Source organism: Malus domestica, chromosome 11, assembly GCF_042453785.1.
Source record: "Malus domestica chromosome 11, GDT2T_hap1".
Classification (NCBI taxonomy): domain Eukaryota; kingdom Viridiplantae; phylum Streptophyta; class Magnoliopsida; order Rosales; family Rosaceae; genus Malus; species Malus domestica.
The window spans coordinates 37,352,575-37,374,526 of NC_091671.1; the positions used below are offsets into that span (position 1 = coordinate 37,352,575).

At 38.7% G+C, this 21,952-nt stretch overlaps 3 protein-coding genes across 3 annotated transcripts in view; all 3 read right to left on the bottom strand.

Moving 5' to 3' along the window:
• Window positions 1-3,837: 3,837 nt before the first annotated feature.
• On the bottom strand, window positions 3,838-6,161 carry LOC103448941 (cytochrome P450 CYP72A219-like). The gene is made up of 5 exons (XM_029089141.2): window positions 5,882-6,161; window positions 5,447-5,664; window positions 4,957-5,210; window positions 4,493-4,886; window positions 3,838-4,384 (listed from the first exon to the last, which is right to left on the bottom strand). Exons 1-5 carry the CDS (start codon window positions 6,159-6,161, stop codon window positions 3,953-3,955), a joined length of 1,578 nt encoding a protein of 525 aa, XP_028944974.1. The 3' UTR covers window positions 3,838-3,952.
• Window positions 6,162-7,224: 1,063 nt separating this feature from the next.
• On the bottom strand, window positions 7,225-10,417 carry LOC114819675 (polycomb group protein EMBRYONIC FLOWER 2-like). Its single transcript, XM_070807736.1, has 4 exons — window positions 10,219-10,417; window positions 9,871-9,950; window positions 8,080-8,169; window positions 7,225-7,552 (listed from the first exon to the last, which is right to left on the bottom strand). Exons 1-4 carry the CDS (start codon window positions 10,297-10,299, stop codon window positions 7,432-7,434), a joined length of 372 nt encoding a protein of 123 aa, XP_070663837.1. The 5' UTR covers window positions 10,300-10,417; the 3' UTR covers window positions 7,225-7,431.
• Window positions 7,225-21,952, bottom strand: part of LOC103448911 (polycomb group protein EMBRYONIC FLOWER 2-like) — a 44,680-nt gene continuing 29,952 nt past the window's right edge. The window contains exon 22 of the transcript XR_011572930.1: window positions 7,225-7,352. The gene's annotated coding sequence lies outside the window, so the exon portion shown is untranslated. The remainder of the gene's footprint in view (window positions 7,353-21,952) is intronic.

Below are 21,952 nucleotides of genomic sequence, written 5' to 3' on the forward strand. Positions count from 1 at the left end.
CTTCGGATTTCGAGAAGTAGATTTTCCTGAGTAAAATATGTCGACAATCCCCACACGCGACATCAGCTCCTCAGGTACCACAGATAACTTCGCAAAAAATCTCTGACAAAGTTTAGACACATAAATTTTGAAGGTCCAACTACCCTACCATTACCCACAAGGGTAAAGGAACAGTACCACTGCTTGATAACTGGAAAGTCCCTACGTGTGTCAACCTCCGTGCTCCGTGGCAAGACAAACTGGCAAAAATGCCCAACCTTTACTCACATCGAGAAAACACTCCCAACAGGATTACTTGCTCAAAAATTGAAGAGGCACCGCTCTTCGAATCTCGAGAGCCAGACTCTCACCAGGATTGCTTTCTCAAAATTCGAAGGCACCGCTCTCCGAATTTCGAGAGCCAGACTCCCACCAGGATTGATTTCTCAAAAATCAAAGAGGCACCGCTCTTTAAATCTCGAGAGCCAGACTCCCACTAGGATTGCTTTCTAAAAAATCGAAGAGGCACCGCCTATCCTAATCTCGAAAGCCATACTAACAACATGATTGCTTTCTCAAAAATCGAAGAGGCACCGTTCTCTAAATCTCGAGAGCTAGATCTCCAATAGGAGTGCTTGTTCAAAAATCGAAGAGGCAATGCTCTCCGAATCTCAAAGAGCCAGATCCCCAATATGATTGCTTGTTCGAAAACCGAAGAGGCACCGCTCTCCGAACTTTGAAAGCTAGATTTCCTTGGATAAAATTTGTCTGCAATCTTCACACGCAACATCAGCTTTCTAGATACCACATACCACTTTTTCAAAGTGTTCTGACAAAGTTAAAACACGTGAATCTTGCAGTTCCCACTACATTGCTATGACCGAGAAGGGTAAAGGAACAACGTTACTACTCGCTGTTGGGACAATTCCTATATATGTCGACCTCCATCCTCCACAGCCAGGTAGACCTGCAAATAAAAAAAATGCTTAACTTTTCTTCACATCCGAAAGGGCACTCTCAGTAGAGTCTCTCGAAATACTCAGCTTTAGGAACTGACTGCTTGGAACCCCTTTCCTGATTACTTACCTAGCATTGCTCTCGAGTACTCATGTTCAACATTTTGTGTTTCCAGAGAATATACCACATCTGCCTGAGGAATAGATAGGGCAAGTGAAAAGGATACAAGGAAGTATGTGGAGATAAACGCAACAGAACACGTGCCGATTCACCTATTACTTCTTCAAAAGCAAAAGTATCCCATATCATCAAGCTCGAACGAAATTTTGATTTGATGGACTTGTTTTGACCCTCAAATTCTTAAGTCGGCCTTATACTCTGGAGGAAACCAGAAAACCCTCCAGCCCAGTTCAAGAATAAGCATGTGGAAAGTTACTTCTTCAAAAGCAAAAGTATCTCATATCATCTCTTCTCTTTTTTCTTTTTTTTTATCCTTCTTGCTGCCTACAAGATAGGGAGAATGAGAACAATCAGCTGAAGCTTGAAATCAAACTTCTGATCTGGGATTGATTATTTGGAACTCTGATTACTTACCTTATCTGTCACCTCTTTCGGCAGATCTCCTCGTTCAAAGACTTGGGGGACTCCTACTATAGGGTTTGTATCGTGCTTGACCAAGTTCGAAACTACAAGTAAGCTTCAAGTGAAATTGATACATTACCTTGTGCATCTCCACCAGTTAAAGATACTACCCTTGGATGGAGGAAAAGTACTTCCAGAGAAGATGCCACATCTACCTATGAGACAGATAAGGCAAGTGAAAACGATACCACACTTTGGTACTTAGAAGTTTCGTGATTACTCAGCAGCTTGGATCTTACAAGTCCCCAACCGAGGAGCTTCCCTTACTCAGGAACTTAGGGGAACACTGTTTGTACCATGCTTGACCAATCTCAAAACCGGTCAACGTTATACCGTCAAGGACCCAGAAGAGTTTCCTTTCAACCAGGAAGCCAATCACAGCGCGACACGTGTCGACATTAGAAACCAATCATAGCACGACACGTGTCAACATTAGAATCCAATCACAACACGACACGTGTCAATGTCAGAATAAAGCTAGAAACTCTCTTCTATAAAAGGAGATCATTCTCCCACAATATTTCCTAATGACATTTGTACTAAATCATTCACTAGTACTCACAAAAGGAGAGCTTGAACCTATGTACTTGTGTAAACCCTTCACAATTAATGAGAACTTCTCTACTCCGTGGACATAGCCAATCTGGGTGAACCACGTACATCTTGTGTTTGCTTCCCTGTCTCTATCCATTTACATACTTATCCACACTAGTGACCGGAGCAATCTAATGAAGGTCACAAACTTGACACTTTCTGTTATACCAAAGTCCTCACTGATTTTGTGCATCAACAAACTACATATTCATGCTAAGCCTCGTGGCCTTGCCCTAGCAAAAGAAATTAGTTACAAACAATCATAAAACAAAAAGAATTTTATTGAAATAGAAAAATGATAGAAAACACCTTGAAAATAAACTTGAATTGTCAAAAGCAGTTCTCCTAATTAGTGTGTGTGTTCCCCTCAAACCCTAATGGTTAATAAGCCTTATTTATACTAATACAAAATAAAATCCTTACTAGAAATGGTCTTCTAAAAACTAGAAAACTTAATAACTTAAAAGATTAAGATAACATATATAATATAATATGGACTCATCATATACACTATCAAAAATTACCATTTGCGACAAACTTTACCTGACGGATTGTTGTCGAGCAAAACCTAAGGCGACGAAATCTTTTTTTTTTTTTGTAGTGATATGTAATCCAAATCACCAATCATGAAAACTGGTACGGAATAAATAATTAAACTCTAAATATTAATGGAAAATCATAAGAGTTCTCAGAGCATACAACATGTAAACTTAAAATTGGGTAAAGTCATGAGACTCAATTTATGAGTCAAAATCTTGAACTCCATGATATTCACACAATTAATGGGGAAGACGTAAATCACATAACTTGATAACTAGTTGTTAAATATCATCTACAAACTTTCTCTTGAACATTCTGTAGATGAGCCGTCGGTGTGGAGGAAGTTAGGTTCTCTCTTTAACCTTGCTTGCACGTTAAAACCCTAATACGTGTTTTTCGTTAGTGTAACACGATATGGGTATGTGCATTGTTATAGATAGAGAGAACCTGTTTCCTTGAAACTCATAATTATTTATCACCCATCACAATAATATCCATTAAACTGAATATATCACACTCGGACCATATCATGTGCACCACATTAGGTTATAATAATATTCTTACCCGAGGCCACGTCCTGCAGGCGAAGCTGAACTCACTGCGTCACTATGCCTATCTATATCTAGCTCATTCTTATGTAGCAGTGTTGAAAGTACAACACCAGCCCATAACTTAAAGCCTAGCCCATTATGAAGTCTTGATGTTCTAGATGAATTATACATGGGATTTTGCTAGAAAGTTCTAGCAAGCATGTCGGTGGGAACAAGCTAGAATTGTCTAGCTATTATAACAATTGTGTGGCCATTATGTAATGCCCATGTCGGTGGGCAGAGGGAAAGTTGATGAACACCACCTATAAATAGGTGTGTGTGTGTGTGTGTGTCTTGAAAAGCAACAAAATAAGAAAGAAGTAATCAAGCAAGCAAGTAACCAAGTGTGAGTGAAAAGTAAGAGTAGTCTTGTGAGGAGTGTGAGTGATCTAGAGTTTGTCTCTAGAAAGTGAGTGAGTGTCATTGCTTCTAAAGTGTGTCTTTGTGTCCTTTTGAGTGTTGTAATATTTTGTGTGTGTAATACAAGTAATTTGTTTACTTGTGTACTCTAAGTTTTTCCTTAACAAGCAGCTGCTAGAAATAACATGCAAGACATATTAGGCGGCAAAGTTCTATTTAGCGAAAATATATGCATTACAACACAATACATGGTTTAGAACTTTAATGTCAAACATCGATACTTAACAAAACTAATAACGACGTTTACGTAAAATTATGTGAGCACCAGATTGAGGTTGAAGAGTTGTGTATGTTAAAGGATCATGAGCATAGGATGAAGAGAGCTCGAAGGTAAAATGTTGTAAGATCAATGATAAGGCCAGTTTTGCTTCCATCATAGCAAAATTTTGGCCAATGCAAATCCGCGGACCAGCGCCAAAGGGGAAGTATGTGAATCTGTTGTTTGTTGCCTTTGAAACTCCTCCTGAAAACCTCTCTGGTTTGAACTCATCTGCATCGTCACCCCACAATTCTTTGTCATGGTGAACAAGAAGTATGGGTACATAGACGTCGACTCCAGCTGGTAATGATAATTTCCCAAGTTGTGTTTTCTTGTGAGTGATTCTGGACACCTCAACACCCGGTGGGTATAATCTCAGAACTTCCAGTAAGACCATGGTCACCTGGGGCATATTATAGGTGCAGCTAATTGTTTCATGTAAGCGACATAAAACATTCAAATTACAAGTTTATACATATAATTAGTTTACAAGAAAACATTAGACACTTACAACATGTAGGTGCATTAGCGCATCAAAGGTTGGTGTGTTATTGCTTCCAATAACCTGCAAGACTTCTTCTCTTGCTCGATTTTGCCAATTCTGATTGTGGCTTAGTAAAACCATTGCCCAAACAAGCAATGCTGAAGTGGTCTCTTGCCCGACAAAATAAAACAGCTTACACTCCTCAATCACATCTTCAATACTCATTCCAACGTTTTTGTTGTTCTCATGTTCCTTAATTTCCTTGGAGTTGGACTCCAAAAGCATACGCAATAAATCATCCTTATTAATGTCGTCACCTGCCTTAATCGTTCCTTCTCTTTTGTTTATAATATCCATGATTAAAACTCTTATCTCTTTATTAATTTCCTTCATCCTCTTGTTCATTTTTGATGGTAGAAACCTGCACAAAGAAGAACTTATTACAATAGTAGTAATTTTTTTCCCTTTCCAATAAAAAAGTTAAATTTTACCTCCATCCTGGGATATAGACACTTGTTGCGCTTCTTAGAAGTGTTGCACCAATTCTCGCTTGCTCTTTCAGCAGTTGGAATATTTTCTTTCCCTCTTCATAGCTACTTCCAAATGCAGCTCGAGAAATCACATCGCCTGCCAAACTCTGAAGCCAAGGCCACACATCCAACTCCAATAAACCCTCGTTGACCATCAAGTTCTCCCATGTGTCAATCATCTCGCTACAACTTTGGTAAAATGTCGGTACCATAAACTGCAATGAGAAGAATTAGTAATTATCGCTTTATCACCATATATATATAGATCTCCAATAATTGTTCATAGTGCTGGTGGAGTATATGAACAATGAAAAACGACAGGGAGGCTAGTTACTTATAAAATACACACAATTGTTAATTAGATCTCCAGGTATTGTTCATGCAAAAAGAACAGAAGAAAAAGAAAACTAAAGAAACTTTGAATGCATGTTGGAAATATACAGTACAATACCTTTAGCTTCTCTAAATGGAATGCTGGGTTGATAATCTTTCTGTGTTTCGTCCATTTCTCACCATCAATATTTACGAGTCCCTGTGAAAGTACCTTTGTAATTGGATTACTAAGTGGCTTCCGAAAATCATCATATCTGTTTAAGACATCTCTCAAATCTTCTGGATTCAAAATGTTCACCCTCAGGGTGGGCCCCATCCAAATAAAAGAATTCTTACCTGCAAATTTTAGTTTTTGTTTAATTAACTAATCCATGTCATGTTTAACTTATACAGAGTACTACACATGTATGGTGATATGAATGTAATCAAATATTTGGCATACGGTGAGAGTTCACAATACTAATTAGTATACACACACACACACACACACACACACACACACACACACACACACATATATACATACATATTTGACAAATAAGACTTGACATACCGTAGGTGATCACCGTCTGGTGGAGAAAAGGGAGGATGTGTGGCACTATATCATGTGAGAGGTGGTTCATGGGTTTGGATCTTGCTTGTTTGTGCATCATGGAGCTTTCTTTCAAGTCTCCAAACAAAAGTCTGTAGGAGTTGCCCGCCAAGCCTTGTTGCCTCAGGTATCTTTCTAATTTCTTTGGCCTGAACCACACCCAATTCAGCAAACTCCATGCCCACGCTACAATGCTAACCAAAACAACAGTTAGGGCAACAGTGCCCAGTGAGGCTTCCATTAACCTGTAGCGAGAAAGAGAGGGGAAAGTAAAGGGAGAGATGGAGTTTTGGTGATGAGGAACTTGTTTGAATGGTGTGGAAAATGCTTGCTTCCTGTAAGCACCTTATATCCAGTCTTGATTCACATGTAAAACGATGGTGGTACGTAAGAGGATGGTTTGGTGTCAGTTTGCATGCAGGTGTAGGGATCCAAGTGTAATAATACAATTGATTGAAAACTTAAAAAAAATTAAATAAATAAATAAAATAAAAAAACCACCAACCAATAGCATTAAGACACTTAATATATCAGATCGTATTTATGATATACTGAAAAATTTCCATGACTTGGGACAAATTTAATGGTTGGCACATCATAATGATGCGTTAATAACCGAAATTTTTTTATAACATGGATAAGCATAAAATTGATGTCGCAACTTTAGAATATATTAATAAAAAAGTACATAAACAAACGTGCTATAATTTTAGTGAAGTGCTATAATTTTAGTGAAATCGCAACATCGTATGGTGGTGATCCGGACCAAAATTTTTTTCCAAATAATTCATATGCATCAACAAAAGTGCAATTTATTATGATGGGCTTTATATTAAAATCATCGATTGATTTTCACACGAAAAGATGGTTAAATAATCTTCAAATTAAATAATTTTGTGCAATGATGATCTTTCGATGATGATAAAAAAGAAAAAAAAAAAATTTGAATATGATGTTTGTACGATAAAGATACGTTAATCTTAAGTGAAGGGACAAATAGGTTTCCCCATAGAAAGGACACATATTTTTCAAAAATGTTCTACACTAAATTCATCTGTACTACAAAAATAAAGACTCGGACTTTGAAAGTAAAGCAAAAGAGCACGCTAACCAACTTGACTAAACCTAAGTCTGCACCAAAATTGGTACTCTTATCTTTCTATTAAGCATAGATTCAAATTGCAATTATTCCTGGTTATTATCAATTTAGTTAGTTTTATTCATATAGCTTGACTAAATTATTTAAAAAAAAAAGGCAACTAAAACATAACCTGAACACTAAATCACTGTAAAGAAAGAACTTAAAATTTTTTTTAAGACATTTGTTGAAATATCTTTGCTATGTTTTCTTTCATATTTTTAATATACATGGATACATATAGTACTGTTCTACATTCATCTGGAAAATCGCATACAGCTCATTACAACAAAGGCAATAGGCACGGAAAAATCTTTCACCCAACAACGAAATAAGCAAACATAATACAAAATGGAAGCAACAAAATACTCTTTCAACTTTGGGGTTCCGACGCTGGGCTTTGACATTGTTCAAGAATTATGTTACAGTTGTTCATGGTCCGTGCGTCAAGGAGACCGTGATTCCACAATTTGAGCATAAATAATCTCCAACACCTGCCAAAGTGAGTCGTTGTTTGAGATTCAGAAATGCTAATCAAAAGCAAAGCATGATAATGCTACATTTTCCTCCAAGGCAATACGTAAAGCATCAAGCGCGTGAAGAGACAAATTATCTTCTTCTCATATAACAGTCAGTCAAATGATACTAGGTGTTTTCCGGATGGCTTTCGCTTGATAGGGGCTGGACAGGGGCAGGAATGATGCAAAGACAAAATCACTTTACAGAGAAACTGTTCAATACTGAAGGTGACGTCCTTAAACTTAAAACCAAAGAAAAGGTCTGACAAAAAAAATCTTGAGGGCAAAGAGTGAAAATAGTTAAATACTTAAACTAGGTCCTTATGTGAACGCCACTGTACATATAGTCTTTAGTGGTACGTTTGAACGAGGGACTTTTAAGTTCATGAAACTTAGGCTTTAATTTGTTAGGAATGGATTAGAAAAATTAGATAAAGGGGGTTGTAAATGACTAGATGCAATAAATTCGAAGAAACTAACGATCAAATGAGTGCAATTATTACCATATCAGAGCAGGATATTTGACAAGATCTTGCCCGTGCAACCTCAAAATTGCCTCGCACCCCCAAAGAATATGATCATCAGCCAATACCCTGCTAAACATTACACAAAATATGTCATAAAGAATCGAGAGAAAAATAATGTTCTTCCACATACGAAAATGAACTTGTCCCTTTATTTTTGGTCCAGTGCTTGTCCATCACTGAGCATTATTGTTCGTGGCTGGAATTTCCGTCGGGGATGTTTCCTAGCCGACGAGCACACAGCTCCCCAAGAGGTTGGCGCCGGTTGATGCTTTCTGTCAGGCTTCTGCTTTACTGGCGGGCTTGTCGGGCAAGGCTGAAAGAGAAGGACATAGTTAACTTTGAAAGGTGCCTTTGTGGGGCCTTAGGTATAGGCCTTGAGGCTCACAATCAAGATTAACTTTTAAGTGCTCATGCGTGCCATTGTCATCTTTAGCATGGCAGATGTAAAATAGATGTTGAGTTTTAGTTGTACATATACCCGAGAGGCTGTGTTAGTTATGACAGGTGCCTTTGTGGGGCCTTAGGTGTAGGCCTTGAGGCTTTCAATCAAGAACTAACCCAGCACTCGAATATACGATGTCTGTTTCATTGATTGCAGAACCGTTATAACCATTATACTTCTGATTATCCGAGCTCGCAGAGTAGAATGAACCCAAATAGGTGCCTTTGTAGGGCCTTAGATATAGGCCTTGAGGCTTCCCATCAGAATTCCTTCTATACTCAAACGTTCTACTATAATCATAATATAATAGAAATAAAACTAAGAGATAGGTCGATTACTTGCGCCTCAAGTAACTTCGGACTTCTTGTTTATCAAAGCTTGTCGTGGATGGGTTAAGTCCACATAAGGTTCTTTTTTATGCCTTGAGACCAAGGACTTTTGAATGATCAATCTTACATGCCCGAGAGCTTAGAACTTAGATCTGATTTAAACTGTGAAGACATATTCAAATCGGATTCAAGAATTGAGAGAGTCTTTTAATCGTCATCTTACTAGAAATAACTTCAATACAACTGGAAGTATACAACATATTGCTAGGCTAATGAATGAAAAGACAAAACCAAAGAGGGTCGGGCAAGGCTGATCGTCTTGCAACTTCCTATCTTTGTGGTTTATCAAGGGGTTTGAGAGCTTTAGAAAGGGGGGGTAGGGAGATGAGTTTACAGGAAGAAATCGATACTACAACAAGTTTTAAGACGAGGTAGCAGAGCTATTACAAAAGGTTTGGGTGAGGGTTGATCCCGAGAGGAATGAAGGCTTGGGCTGACTACAGCTTCGTTTGAAGGCAAATCTGGCTTTGAGCAGAGTTTGTACTTGTATCTGTTTGTTTGATTGAGTGTCCTTATCTCTGATTTCTCTTTTTTCTTTTATAGACACTTCGGCTTGGCCTCCTGTAGCAGTAATCTTGCCCGAATGCAGCTTGAAGGGTAATGACTCATCAGCTATTTACTTGTACTGCCCCTGTAAAATGCTTTTAGGCTGATTAGCTGGCTGGTCTACACCACTTGACCCCTAAGTAGGTGAGCAAGTGGTTCAAATGATCTGCACCTAGTCGGGAAAGGCCTTTTCTGCCTTCTGGGCTTTGGCTGGGCTTCGGGCTTTTCCCCTTTCCAGACCTCCTTTTGGGCCAACTCCTTCTTGAGCCCAAAGTTCAAGTTTTAACCCAAACAATTATTAGTGCAAATGAAGAGCCCTACCAAAAGTGCCACTTGATATCCAAGTCCAACAGTTGTTATTGAAAGAATTAAGAAGTATAGAGAAATTACTGTTGCTTCCTCACGAAGGAGTTCCACATATGCATTATTTTCTTCTCATCTTTTGTCACATCAACGAAATCATCAAGCATCTACAATAGAGTAAAATATCACTTGTTCATTTGCTGGATGCCACATCAATGTAAGGTGGAGCTAATATATTCCCAAATAAGCTCCCATATGTTCAGCGCAGATACATCAGTGCACGGGAATACAAAGAACTTAAAACAAGTCCAGATGGCAAGAAAATCTTTTCCTCGATGGCTCGATCAGCCATTAATAAAGGTCATGTCTGACCGAAAATTAGTTGCCTAAGAAACATATGCTATTGCACAAGAGAGAGGAGGTTTAGTATTATACCCTTCGATCTTCAAGATCAGCAACATCATCATCAACCTCATCCTCACTATCCTGATCTGACAAAACTTGTTCCAACATCATCGGCTTCAAGCATAAAAATAATAATTAGAAATACAGTGCCGCACATTCTAAGCAATAGTGTCATTTAAATATATGAGCCAAAGAGAAACTAAACTAGTGACACCTGTCGGCCTCTGGAGCTAGCAACTAAGCAAACGGCACTACAATAAAAATAGGCTAAGACCACAATTGAGTTGTGCCCTTTTCATTTTCAATGGCACAAAAGCATATTTGTGCTTTTTAAATTTTATTGAACACAAAACTATTTCAAACGTTCCCTTACTTTGTGTCCAAAAAAAAAATGGAAAGTGTATTTGTTCCTATTAAAACTTGAGCATGAGCACGAAAGTTTGTATGTACCATCAATAAAATTTGGAAGTGACTTCTCGATATCCGTAATTCTAGGTTTTTTTTATTAATTTACAAGAACACGAAAATCATTTTTGTGTCCTTTGTATTATTATATTTAAATAAAAATAATTTTTTTGCCCTATTTGTCTTGATTTTTTAGAACATAAGCTCACATATTTATTTTTTATTATTTTTTGAATAACCTGTGGCCCACCCACACTTCAACCTTTCACGGAACCCGTCCACCTTTCCGAAAAAATTAGAGGATTAAATATGATTCTAGGACTAAGATTCTTTTTTCTTCTTTTTTCATTTTTTTTAAATATCTTCAAAGGAAATGTAAAAAATATACACATAAATTATAATAGTAAAAAAAAGATCACACTAATATTCTCAGTGTCAAATCCTATGTGGCGATGACATGGATTGGCAGAAAAAAAATGTTGTTGTCAAATTTGACAACAGCTTCAAATGTTTTTTTAATTAATTATTAAATGTATTTTATTAATTTTTAATTAGTTTAATCATTTATTATAATTATGTTGAGTTGACCGATGCAATTTTCTTATTTTTTTCTTCTTTTCAGTCAAGGAATGTGAACAGATTACTGATTAAACTTTAAATGTCATATATTAATTTTTAATTAGTTTAATAATTTATTATATAAAATAATCAAATAATAATTTAATTTGACATATCAGTTGGAGAACAAAATTTTAAAAGATGTCAAAGTACCACATAAGTTGTCAAAATTTAAATTTTATGTTCAAAATTTAAATTTTATGTTCAAAATTTGACATCTCTTTTGGAGATGGTCTTACCTTCTCTCACACTCTTTATTTTGTCTTTCTCTTTCTTTAAAAAATAAATATAAGATGTTTCCAGGAAAGGGGAGGATAAAAAACAGAGGAGAGAATCCTACTACATGATTCCAGTAACTAAAGATGTAGTGCTTATCAAATCATAAGTTTCTTATTGCTTAACAAAGAAATCGCTATTCTAACAAATCTTCTTCCTTCTTCTCAGAATGACGAATCTCTCATTATAAGAAAAATGGCTTTTGGGTACGAAATTAAGGACAGAAAAAATAGGTTGTGTCTTTCTGAAAACCAATAAGGTGAAAAAGTGCCAATATATGATATAGGGCACGTATTGTGCCCAATGTAAAATTAATACATTATTGCTTGTACTAAGCACGAATAAGCATGTAAATTTGAAAATCAAATTTTTTTCTGACAACTATATAAATAAATGGACTTAATTATGTCAATTGAGTCCAATTTTTACTTTTAAAGACACAATTATATTAGTACTTTATTACTTTCTCAAAGACTTATGCCCACCCACAGTCATCTTCTCTCTTCCCTTAAACCCACCCACACCACACAAATTTCTATCATCCACCCAAAGCTCTCTCTCTCTCTCTCTCTCTCTCTCTCTCTCTCTCTCTCTCTCTCTCTCTCTCTCTCTCTCTCAGCCAAACAAAATCATATGTTCATCTATCCTTTTCTCTCTCTCATTCCTCTTAGATCTAGGCTTTACCTTCTATTCGGGCAAAGATTTCGACCCTTGCACAGCTCCCCTTGGCAGCTCTGGCACTTGGTGATGTGAGTGTTGGGGTCTTCTTGCTAGTTGGTACACTACAAGAAGAATACAAAGTTAGTTATGAAATGTGCCTTTGTGGGGCCTTAGGAGTAGGTCTTGAGGCTCGCAATCAAAACTAACAAAGTGCTTAGGCGTGCCACTGCTATCTCAGTATAGCAAATGTAGAACAAGTGTGTTTTAAATTGATTACTTGTGCCCCAAGTTACTCAAACTTCTTGTTATCAAAGGATTGTCACAGATTGGTTAAGTTTGCATTAAGTTCTTTTTCTTGCCTTGTAAATAAGGACTTTTAGTTCATGATCTTGTATGTTCGAATGGAGGGAGTCCAGAGCCCTTTAAGTCATTTGTTTGATTCCAAGTTGCTCTTAATGAAAACATATCTATTAAGTTAACCAGATCTAGATGCAAATGAGACTCTTAAAATAGAAAACAAGTGGAAATGACTTGAATACATGCTGAAAAGTGCATTAAGCAATAAATCTAATAATTTAGAGAACAAACAAAGAGACTCTGGAAAGATTTCACCTTGTCTGGCAAGGTTGAACTTCTTGCAGCCATTTCTCTTTGAGTTTATAGAGGTTGTATGTTAAAAAAGGGATGAATGGTAAACAGGTTTACACGAGGGAATCGATACTACAACACTAAGGGAGGTAGCAGAGCTTTTATACTAGACAAAATAACGCTTTTCTAAGAGAACTATTGCTAAAAGGACTGAATCTGGGTTGATTTCAACTTTTTGGATGCAAATCTGGCTTAAGAGCAGAGTTTGTATGTTTGTTTGTTTGTTTGATGGGTGAGTTTCTTTGTCCCTGATGCTTGCTTCCCCTTTTATAGGCAGTTTGGGCCGACTGCTTTTAGTTCTACTCTTGCTCGAAAGCTCTTTGAGGATAGTAAGTCATCATTTTTTAACTTGTAGTGCCACTGGAAAATGTTTCTTGGTTGATAGTAGGTTAGTCTTTATCAGTTGTCACTTATGTTATAGACACGTGGCTTGTGTCTTGGCTGAGAAACCTTTACACTAACCCACGATCCTCAACGTTAACTAACTTCCTTACTATATAATCTTCACTTAAATCTCTCGGCTAAATACCTTAGCCATTTTAATCCTTCGAATTTCCAGAATTCTCAGACTTTCCAGAACCTTCTTGCTTCTTGTTCTTTCTCGCTTTCTGCCTTCAATTATTTCCTACTTTCTCTTCAAAATCAATCAATGGCACCCAAAGTTGTTCAACCTTCCTGTGAATCTGGCAAACAGATTGTCACCATGCGCCATTTGCTCAACGACCTTCATCGCGATTGGGCTGGTCTGCAAACTTCACTTTTCTTCGAAGAGGTAGGAGTGCACTCTCTGGGATCTACATGGACCAGATCCCAATTGCTATGAAGAACAATATGCCCAAGGCTAAATGGTTCACCCCCAACCCATATTCTGACAAGGCTGGCATTTCGGCCTCCAAGTGGTTGAACCATTGAAAAGGTTTTCCTTTGATAAAAGACGAAGGTTGGACACAATGGCTAAACGAGCTTAAGCCTATTTTCATGAAGAAGTGGATGAAAAATGTCATATACGAGCTGATAATGCTTTCCAAGATCACCGTGATTGCCAAGCCCAAGTTGCTAACCACATCTCTTATATTTTGGAACAACGAGACCAACACCTTTGATTTCAGGATGGGTCCCATGTCCCCAACCATTCTTAATATGGCTCAAGTTTTCAGGCTAAGGCCCTCAGGCAGAGTCATGGATGTTACCCACAACTGGTCTTCCCCATCTCGCCTGACTGTTGAGAGCTTGGGCACTTCTGATCTCATAACTCGGTTGGAGTACACCCCTTCAACCTTCAAGAGTTATGGGACCTCTTTCGCAGGCTTCATCCTGTTTGCTAAGAAGGACTAGGAGCACATGTACTTTCTCTTGTACTGGCTCAACAAGTATGTCTTCTTCAACAAATCTAAATGGGTAAAGGTTGAGTGGATTCCTTTGGTGGAAGCTCTCCACTCTTTTGATGATGTAGCTACGGGGCCATTCCTCATCGCACCTCTACCACCTCTTATATGAGATGACCAGAGGCACACCCTTTGAGACCAACCTCAACGGGCTAACCTGGATGGTCCAGTTGTGGCTACAATGGTACTTCCCCGAGCTTTGGGCACCAAAATTAGAATTCCTTGAAAGTGTTGCTCCTACCCGCATCTTAGTAGAGGCTTCTCCTACCAACCATTCAACATTTTATGTCTCTACTTCTTTAGAGTTTGCCACATTTGGGCAGACTTAGAGTGGGGAGCTTAAGTACTGAGAAAATACCCTTGGTTTTCATACCAAATCTTCCAGGATGCCTTCGAGGATGATGTTAGTGCCTTCTGCAAGGAGAAGTTTATCAGCTGCATCCAGCAGAGAGATCTAGCCTAGGGGGTGATGAGCGACCGTTATGAACACGGGCTGGAAGTTTACCACCCGAACTTTTACAGTAGGCATCTGAGGTTTAGACAAGTCATCGCAGTGCCTTTCTTTGACTCTGTGCATTGCGGCACCTCCTACCGTCTCCACTCTCCTTTGGAAGTTATGTTTCGAGCAGCTCGGTGTAGCTTAGAAGTGATGAACAAAATCACCTAAAAGCTCGTGGCGTTAAACTTCGAGTGTACTCCCTCATTTTCTACTTGGTAGGAAGCCAAGTGGACCAAGAAGTGTGGAGTGGATATCAGGGAGTCTCACGATCGTTTCTTCGGGCAACTCATCATTAAGTCATATCCCAAGCTGAGCAAGCTTGAAAGCTGGAAAGAGGTGATTCATTAGAAGAACCAGCTTCTTCTAATAGGTAACCTTTGTCGTTTCTAACTTGTATTTTATGATTCTTTTATAATTTGCTTTCCACTAATCCTTCCCTTGGTTATCTTGGAATTTGCAGCCCAAGGCATTACTGAAAAAGTAGACGTTAGGCTAGATGAAGAAGCTGCAGACGAACTTGTCCTCCAAAGGGCTGCAACTGATGCTCCAAGGCAATGAGTTGGGTTTAGCAAGAAGGAGAGGCTGAGGATCTCTTTAAGTAGTTTGGAGACTCTGAGGGCGAGGTTGAGCCTATAGCAGAGGTTCGGGAAACCAGGTGGACGAGGGCAATAGTGGTGGAATCTTCTAAGTTTAAGCCTGATGAGCAATAGTGGTGGAATCTTTTGAGTCTGAGCCCAATAAGCAACCTTAGCCTCCACTCTCTATACCAGGTCTGCGAGTAACCCCCATGAAGAAGAGAATTAAGGCTAAAACTTCCAAAGCCTCAAAATCTTATAAGTCATATGCTGCTTCTTCAATTAAGGCGGGCAGGAAAAAGCAGAAGTCTTCCAATAAGTGAACTTCATCTCAATCTTTTCCTAACTGCAATTTCCCTTCATTAAATAATAACTCACCTACATTTGCTTCAAGAGAGGAACCCTTGGGCGCCAAGATGTACTAGAGGGACATGAAGCTTCTTGAAGTTATCTTTGAGGATGTGAAAGTATGGACACTATCCTTTTAAGTATTAAATCACTTTTTCTTTTAAATTCACTTCCTTTAAACCCCTGTATTAATCTTTTACCTGACTGTTTAACATAGGTCACCAGGGAAGAAAGGATCTCCCAGCCTGAGGCTTCTTCTTCTCCTGCACAAGTAGTGTATGCTTCGCCTTCTTGGGCTAAATCTTATAAGGTATATTCCTTTTTCACTCTTGGTTTAGTCTTTTAACCCTCAAAATACTGACAGACTTCCTTATTCTTTCCCTAGGCGAAGGTTGGGGCACCAACTCCTCAAGTCCGGCAAGGCTCAATTCCCATCTCTTTTACTTCTCCTCATTCTACATTGGCCAACTTACCAATTTGACCCAAGGACTGGGGAGATGCTGCACTTTGTGAAGGACAACAGTAACTTGGTGAATATTTTTCTTTAGCTTGAACTTTTTTGTCTTTAAACTTTCTCTTTATTTATACTTATATTTTACTTTGTTTTTCAGTCATCCCTAGCACAAAAGATCAACCAACCACGTTCAACTTCATTTGGGATGCCCATAGTCCCTGGATCCTTGTGGTCTCAGAAGTAACTAGCCCACGGGCTTCCCAAACTACTCATCGGGCCAGCCTGCCTGCTCCTTCTGAGGCAGTTGTAAAAACAAAAGTGCGTATCCCCCAACCTCAAGCTTCATCTCAAGCAACAATAACTCATCCACCTTCTAAGGCTCCGAGCTTAACCCAGGTACACTAAGTTCCCTTGTCTAATCTTTCATTTAACTTACTATCTTCTTTGACTCATTTTTCCTTGGTTTGCAACAGGGTCCTAGAGAGGGTTTAGGAAAACTCCTCATCCCTTGGTGCGCAAAGCAGCTCTTCCGAGGCCTCTATTGGCTTCTGGGGTCATGGGGGTTCCAATTCCTCGGCCTAAGAAAAAGATCAAGGCTGCTACCTCCATTCTGACTTTTGGACCTCATCCTTCAATTATTTCTAAGGCTACCCCTTCTACTGCTGCCACTGGAAGTGTTAGGGTACTGCCCCCAACTCTAACATTTATTCCTGCAATGGCATCTTTGACTGAGCTTGTTAAAAAGTTTAGGCAAATCAAGACTAAGTTGCAGTCTCCCTCTCATCCTTCTGAGCCTCAACTTCTTTAAAATGCATGCCAAATTTTCAAGGAGTGGATGAGGAGAGACTTCATAGTTTTTTGCAGCCTTAAGGCTCTTTATGATGCTGATAAGGCCTTGACTGAGCTCTACAAGGCTCAATTATTGTCGAAGGCTCAATATGAGTTTTTTCTTTACTTATTTGATAATCTGCGAGAGCTGAGGGATCAGCATCAGCGGGCAAAGCAGACATCCAACAGAGTGAGGTCTTACCAAGAAAAATACACTCAGACTTCAACCATACTTCAACAGTTGGTAGAGGAAGGATCCGCTATGGAAGATAGGATAGTAATGGTAGATTCTACGATCTAAAAGTTGGAGGAGCCGTTTTCTTCTTTGAAGGCTGAGAAGTTGAACCTGGCCAACCAACTTTACAAGAAAATAGAAGAGGTAGAGAAGGTAAACCAGGAAGTTGAAGCCTCTGAAGTCCAATTGGCCAATAACAATATGTACCTAGAAGAACCTGGTCGAATTTTTGTAATCATGCAGGCCTATCATTCTAGGATAGCTACATTAGCCAAGGATGTGAAACTATTAAATTAAAGCTTTTGTGACTTCCTTCTTTTGCTGAAATAAAAGACTTTTCTTCATATAATCTTGTCATCATATTTTTTGAAGTTCTAACTGCACCATCTAACTTTATTTCTTCTTGAAATAACTAACCCTCATCAATATAATAATCCCTGACATCCCATAGAGTTGGAAGATGTTTCTTTAAAAACTTAGTATTAACTGGATGCCTTTACAAGTTTCCTTCCAAATCTGCCATGTAATATCCTCCATTATCCAATACTTGGTTGATAATGAAATGACCCTCCCAAGTATGGCTTCACTTCCCAAAGCCTCTGACTTGTGCTCCCATGGCAGAATTGCCTTCCATGCCAACTCTTCTTCCTTGAAGTTTTTTAACTTTACCTTCTTGTTATAAGCTCGGGAAACAGCTTTCTTCCCTTTTTGAATTTTGTTTAAAGCTTCAATTCGGGCCACATCTAGATCTTCAACTTTTTGGCACATAACTTGAATGTATTTTTCGCTATGTAGCCTAAACTGGTTTTGAATTCTAATAAAGCTCACATTAATTTCCATAGGTAATACAACATCTTGCCCGAAGGTTAGGGCATAAGGAGTAGTTTCAATTCCTACCCTCTTGGAGGTTTTGTAAGCCCACAAAGTGTCTCTTAACTTCTCATGCCATTTCTCTAGACTATCTACTATCATCCTCTTTATAATATTTACCAAGATCTTGTTCCTGGCCTCTGCTTAACCATTTGATTGGGGGTAATAGGGAATGGTCTGGATCATTTTTATCTTGAATTTACTTGCAAATTCCTCTACTTCTTTTAAAATAAAAGATGTCCCACGATCTGTAACAATCATCTCGGGCACCCTATATCTATGTAAGATCTTAGTTTCAATGAACGTCTTGACATCAGTTGAAGTAATAGTCCTTACAGCTGAAGCTTCTACCCACTTGGTAAAGTAATTTGTTGCCACAATTATGAATGTGCGTCCCTTGCTAGAAAATGGGTAAATTTGCCTGATGAAGTCCATTGCCCATCCCTGATAGACCAAGGCTTTACCACAGGATTCAAGGGTATTGATAGCACATGTTGGAGAAGTCCATGTCTTTGACATTCTTCACACCCTCGGGCATAAGCTTTGCAATCTTTCTCCATCTCGAGCCAAAAATAACCATATCTTCTGAGCAATTATCTCATATTAGTTCTAGCTTGATGTGACCCACAGATTCCTTCAAGTACTTCGGCCATCACTCTCATTGATTCTTCTTGGCCTAAGCATTTCAACAACAGTCCATCTGGAGTCTTCGTTAGCATAGATTCATCCCACATGACATACTTAGTTACTTGTTGTCTATTCTTCTTACTTATGGGGAAAGAAGGGTTTTTCGGTACTAAGTAATGGGTGTTCTCCAGTCCTCTATCTCTGGTTCTTTAGCCATCACATCCAGGTTGAATCCTCTCTCAAAGATATAAGGTAGGGCTCTCCTTTGTACTTCTACATCTACTTCAAACCCTCTTTCTTGGATCTGCACAAGCTAACTGTGCCATCTCATTAGCAATTGAATTTGACTCTCTGGGGATATGATTGACTGATATTTTAGTGTCCTAATAACTTAATAGCTGAGTAGCTGCCAAATAATAACCAGCCATGGTGATGTGTTTGCACTTATATTCCCTATTCAGCTGATTGATCACCAACTCCGATTCTCCAAACACTTCAACTTCAGTTGGCCCCTAACTCTATCAAGATTTCTAGGCCAATTATCACTGCCTCATATTTTGCCCGATTGTTGGTAGTATCTTGGTAATCCAGAAGAAATGAATATCAGTGTTAAACCCCATGAGGATCAATGATAACAATCCCAGCCCTAGCAGCATGTTGAGTGCAAGATCCATCAAAATACAGCCTTCAATGAGTGATCCATAGGCTGGTTATTCTCTTTACTTCTTGCTGAATCCATTCGTCCTTGCCCGAGTGAGCATTACTTGGTGGAATCCAAACACTGGCCACCTCAAAGGTTCCTGGGACGTTGACTAGTTTATCCTGTGGTTCTTAGTGCTCGGCCAAGAAGTCTGCAATTGCTTGCCCCTTTATTGCTCTTTGAGGCACATATTGAAAATTGAACTCTGACAGTGCTAGAATTCATTTTTTCAATTCTCCTAACTAGCATTGGTTTTGATAGCATGTACTTGATTACATCTGTCTTGGCAATAATGTGGATGTGGCAAGGCAATATGTAATGTCTTAGCTTGCAAGTAGTGAAGTACAAAACTAAACACAACTTCTCCACTGGGGTATATCTTGTTTCTACCTCAGTATGGATTCTACTGAGGTTGTATATTGCTTACTCTTTCCCACCTTCATTGTTTTGGGCTAACAAACTTCCTAATGACTTTTCAGAAGTAGAGACGTAAAGTTTTAAAGGCTTCCCTATCTGAGGTGGCATGAGCACTGGTGGAGAGGCTAGGTAAGCCTTTATTCTGCCAAAGGCCTTTTGGTGTGGTGGGCCCCATTCGAACTCTCTTTTATCTTTCAATCTTAATAGAAGAGTCAATGACTGAATCTTGCTTGCCAAGTTAACAATAAATCTCCTTAGTAAGTTGATTTTTCCCAATAGCCTCTGCAGTTGTACTTTATTGGTAGGAAGAGGCAATTCCATTATTGCCCGAGCTTTATTTTTGTCTACCTCTACCCCTCTTTGATGAACAAGGAATCCTAAAAAGTTGCCCGATCTTATCCCAAAAGCATATTTCTTAGGATTCATTTTCAACTTATGGGTACTCATTCTTAATAAGGCTTGTCTGAGGTCTACTAAGTGTTGTTCTTCGGTTTTAGACTTCACCACAATGTCATCAATGTATACTTCCATGCTATGGCCAATCAAGTCATGAAAAATGGCATTCATTGCTTTTTGATAAGTTGCACCGGCATTTTTTAGTCTGAATGGCATTACCAAGTATTCATATGCTCTGATATATCTTGGGCATCTAAAAGTTGTCTTATGTATATCTTATTTAGTCATTTTTTTTTTATTATAACTAGCATTTCCATCCATGAAAGATAGAACTTTGTGTTTTGCAACTGCATCTATGGATAAGTCAGCCATGGGCATGGAGTATTTGTATTTAGGAGTGGCTCCATAATGTTTCGATCAACACAACACCGAACTTCATTAGTTATAGCTTTTAAAACAAGTACAATGTTGGCCAACCACTCAACATACTTGGCAAGCCTAATAAATCCATCATTTCGATCTCTTCTTTGACATTTTCTTCTATCTCTTTTAACATTCTTCGTGGTGCTTGCTTTACAGGTTTATATCCCTCCTTAATAGGCATCATGGGTTCTACTAAGGTTGAATCTAAACCTGGCATTTTGGTGTAATGCCAAGCAAAACAATCTTTAAACTCGTGCAGAAGGCTAACCATCTTTGCCCGATCTTCTGCTTCTAACAGGCCGCTGATTTGTATAGGCCTTGGATCTTCCTTAGTTCCCAAATCAATGATTTCTAAGGGGTCTTGTACCTTTAGTGCTGGCTTGTCAGGTTCTTTACATAAAAATTCAACTGACTCTAGGCCCTCTGGCATGTCATCGGGCCAATCTAAGTCATATATACATTCAGCCATATGTATGGTTGCCTTTATCTTTTTCTCAAAAAACTCATATTCTCTTGTGTTTTGGCTGCTTGAAGCTTTTTTCTTGGCTGAGCTTTCCCTTTCTTGATTTCTCTCTACCGTACACCAATAGTCTATTGATTAAGGACCCGACTGCAACTACTTGGTCCTTTCTTTTTTGTCCTGACGTTACTGGTGTTGGGGAGCTGGGATGATATGGGGTATATCCCATTCTTCCCTAGTGAGAAACAATCTTTGTTCTAAGAGCCTTTGGATTGTCACCTTAGTCGAGCAACATTTTTAATTAGCTCATAGGCACTGGAGAATCCCAACAATGAGATTGTAAAAACTGGCTTTTGTAACATTGGTTGTAGGGATAAATGGTTGTGATTCAGCCTCTACTATCTCTTAAAATCATGGTCATATAGCCCTTTTATAGTGGTAAACAAATATTTTTTAATGCAGGATGGAAGACACGGAAATACTTTGGTGAATCCAATCTCTGCTAAGCAAGGCTCCATAAGCGGAACTGTTATCCACCACAAAGAAAGCTAGCATGATTTGCTTGGATCCCAAGTCAATTTCCAAGAGCAATATCTCATGCGTTCTGGTAATGGTCCTAGAAAAGCTAGAAACTGTTAAGTCAGTAGGAATAAGATCTTCCTCACTCCTCCATAACTTTTTCATTTATTTTAGTGGCACGTTGACCGCAGCTCCTCCAATTAAAACCCTCTTGAAGGGCACCCCCTACAGATGAGCAATTACATATATTGGTTTGAGATGGTTAGCTAAGGCCATACATGGGCAACTGAAGACCATCCTATTAGAATACACTCTCCCGGGCTCTCTCCTTAGAAGTCCAGGCAAACCTGTCGGACTGGACTCTTCTTTTCCTGTTTCCTCAACACTAACATGTGGCATCATAGGTTTTATTGCCAAATAA

Coding starts and splice junctions, on each gene's coding strand:
- LOC103448941 (XM_029089141.2), bottom strand. CDS start 6,161: ATGGAAGCCTCACTGGGCACTGTTGCCCTAACTGTTGTTTTGGTTAGC. Junction 4,887..4,956: donor GTCTATATCCCAGGATGGAG/GTAAAATTTAAC, acceptor TTCTTTGTGCAG/GTTTCTACCATCAAAAATGA. Junction 4,385..4,492: donor CGCTAATGCACCTACATGTT/GTAAGTGTCTAA, acceptor AATATGCCCCAG/GTGACCATGGTCTTACTGGA.
- LOC114819675 (XM_070807736.1), bottom strand. CDS start 10,299: ATGATGTTGGAACAAGTTTTGTCAGATCAGGATAGTGAGGATGAGGTT. Junction 9,951..10,218: donor CTGATCTTGAAGATCGAAGG/GTATAATACTAA, acceptor ACTCTATTGTAG/ATGCTTGATGATTTCGTTGA. Junction 8,170..9,870: donor TCCTTCGTGAGGAAGCAACA/GTAATTTCTCTA, acceptor AATGTTTAGCAG/GGTATTGGCTGATGATCATA.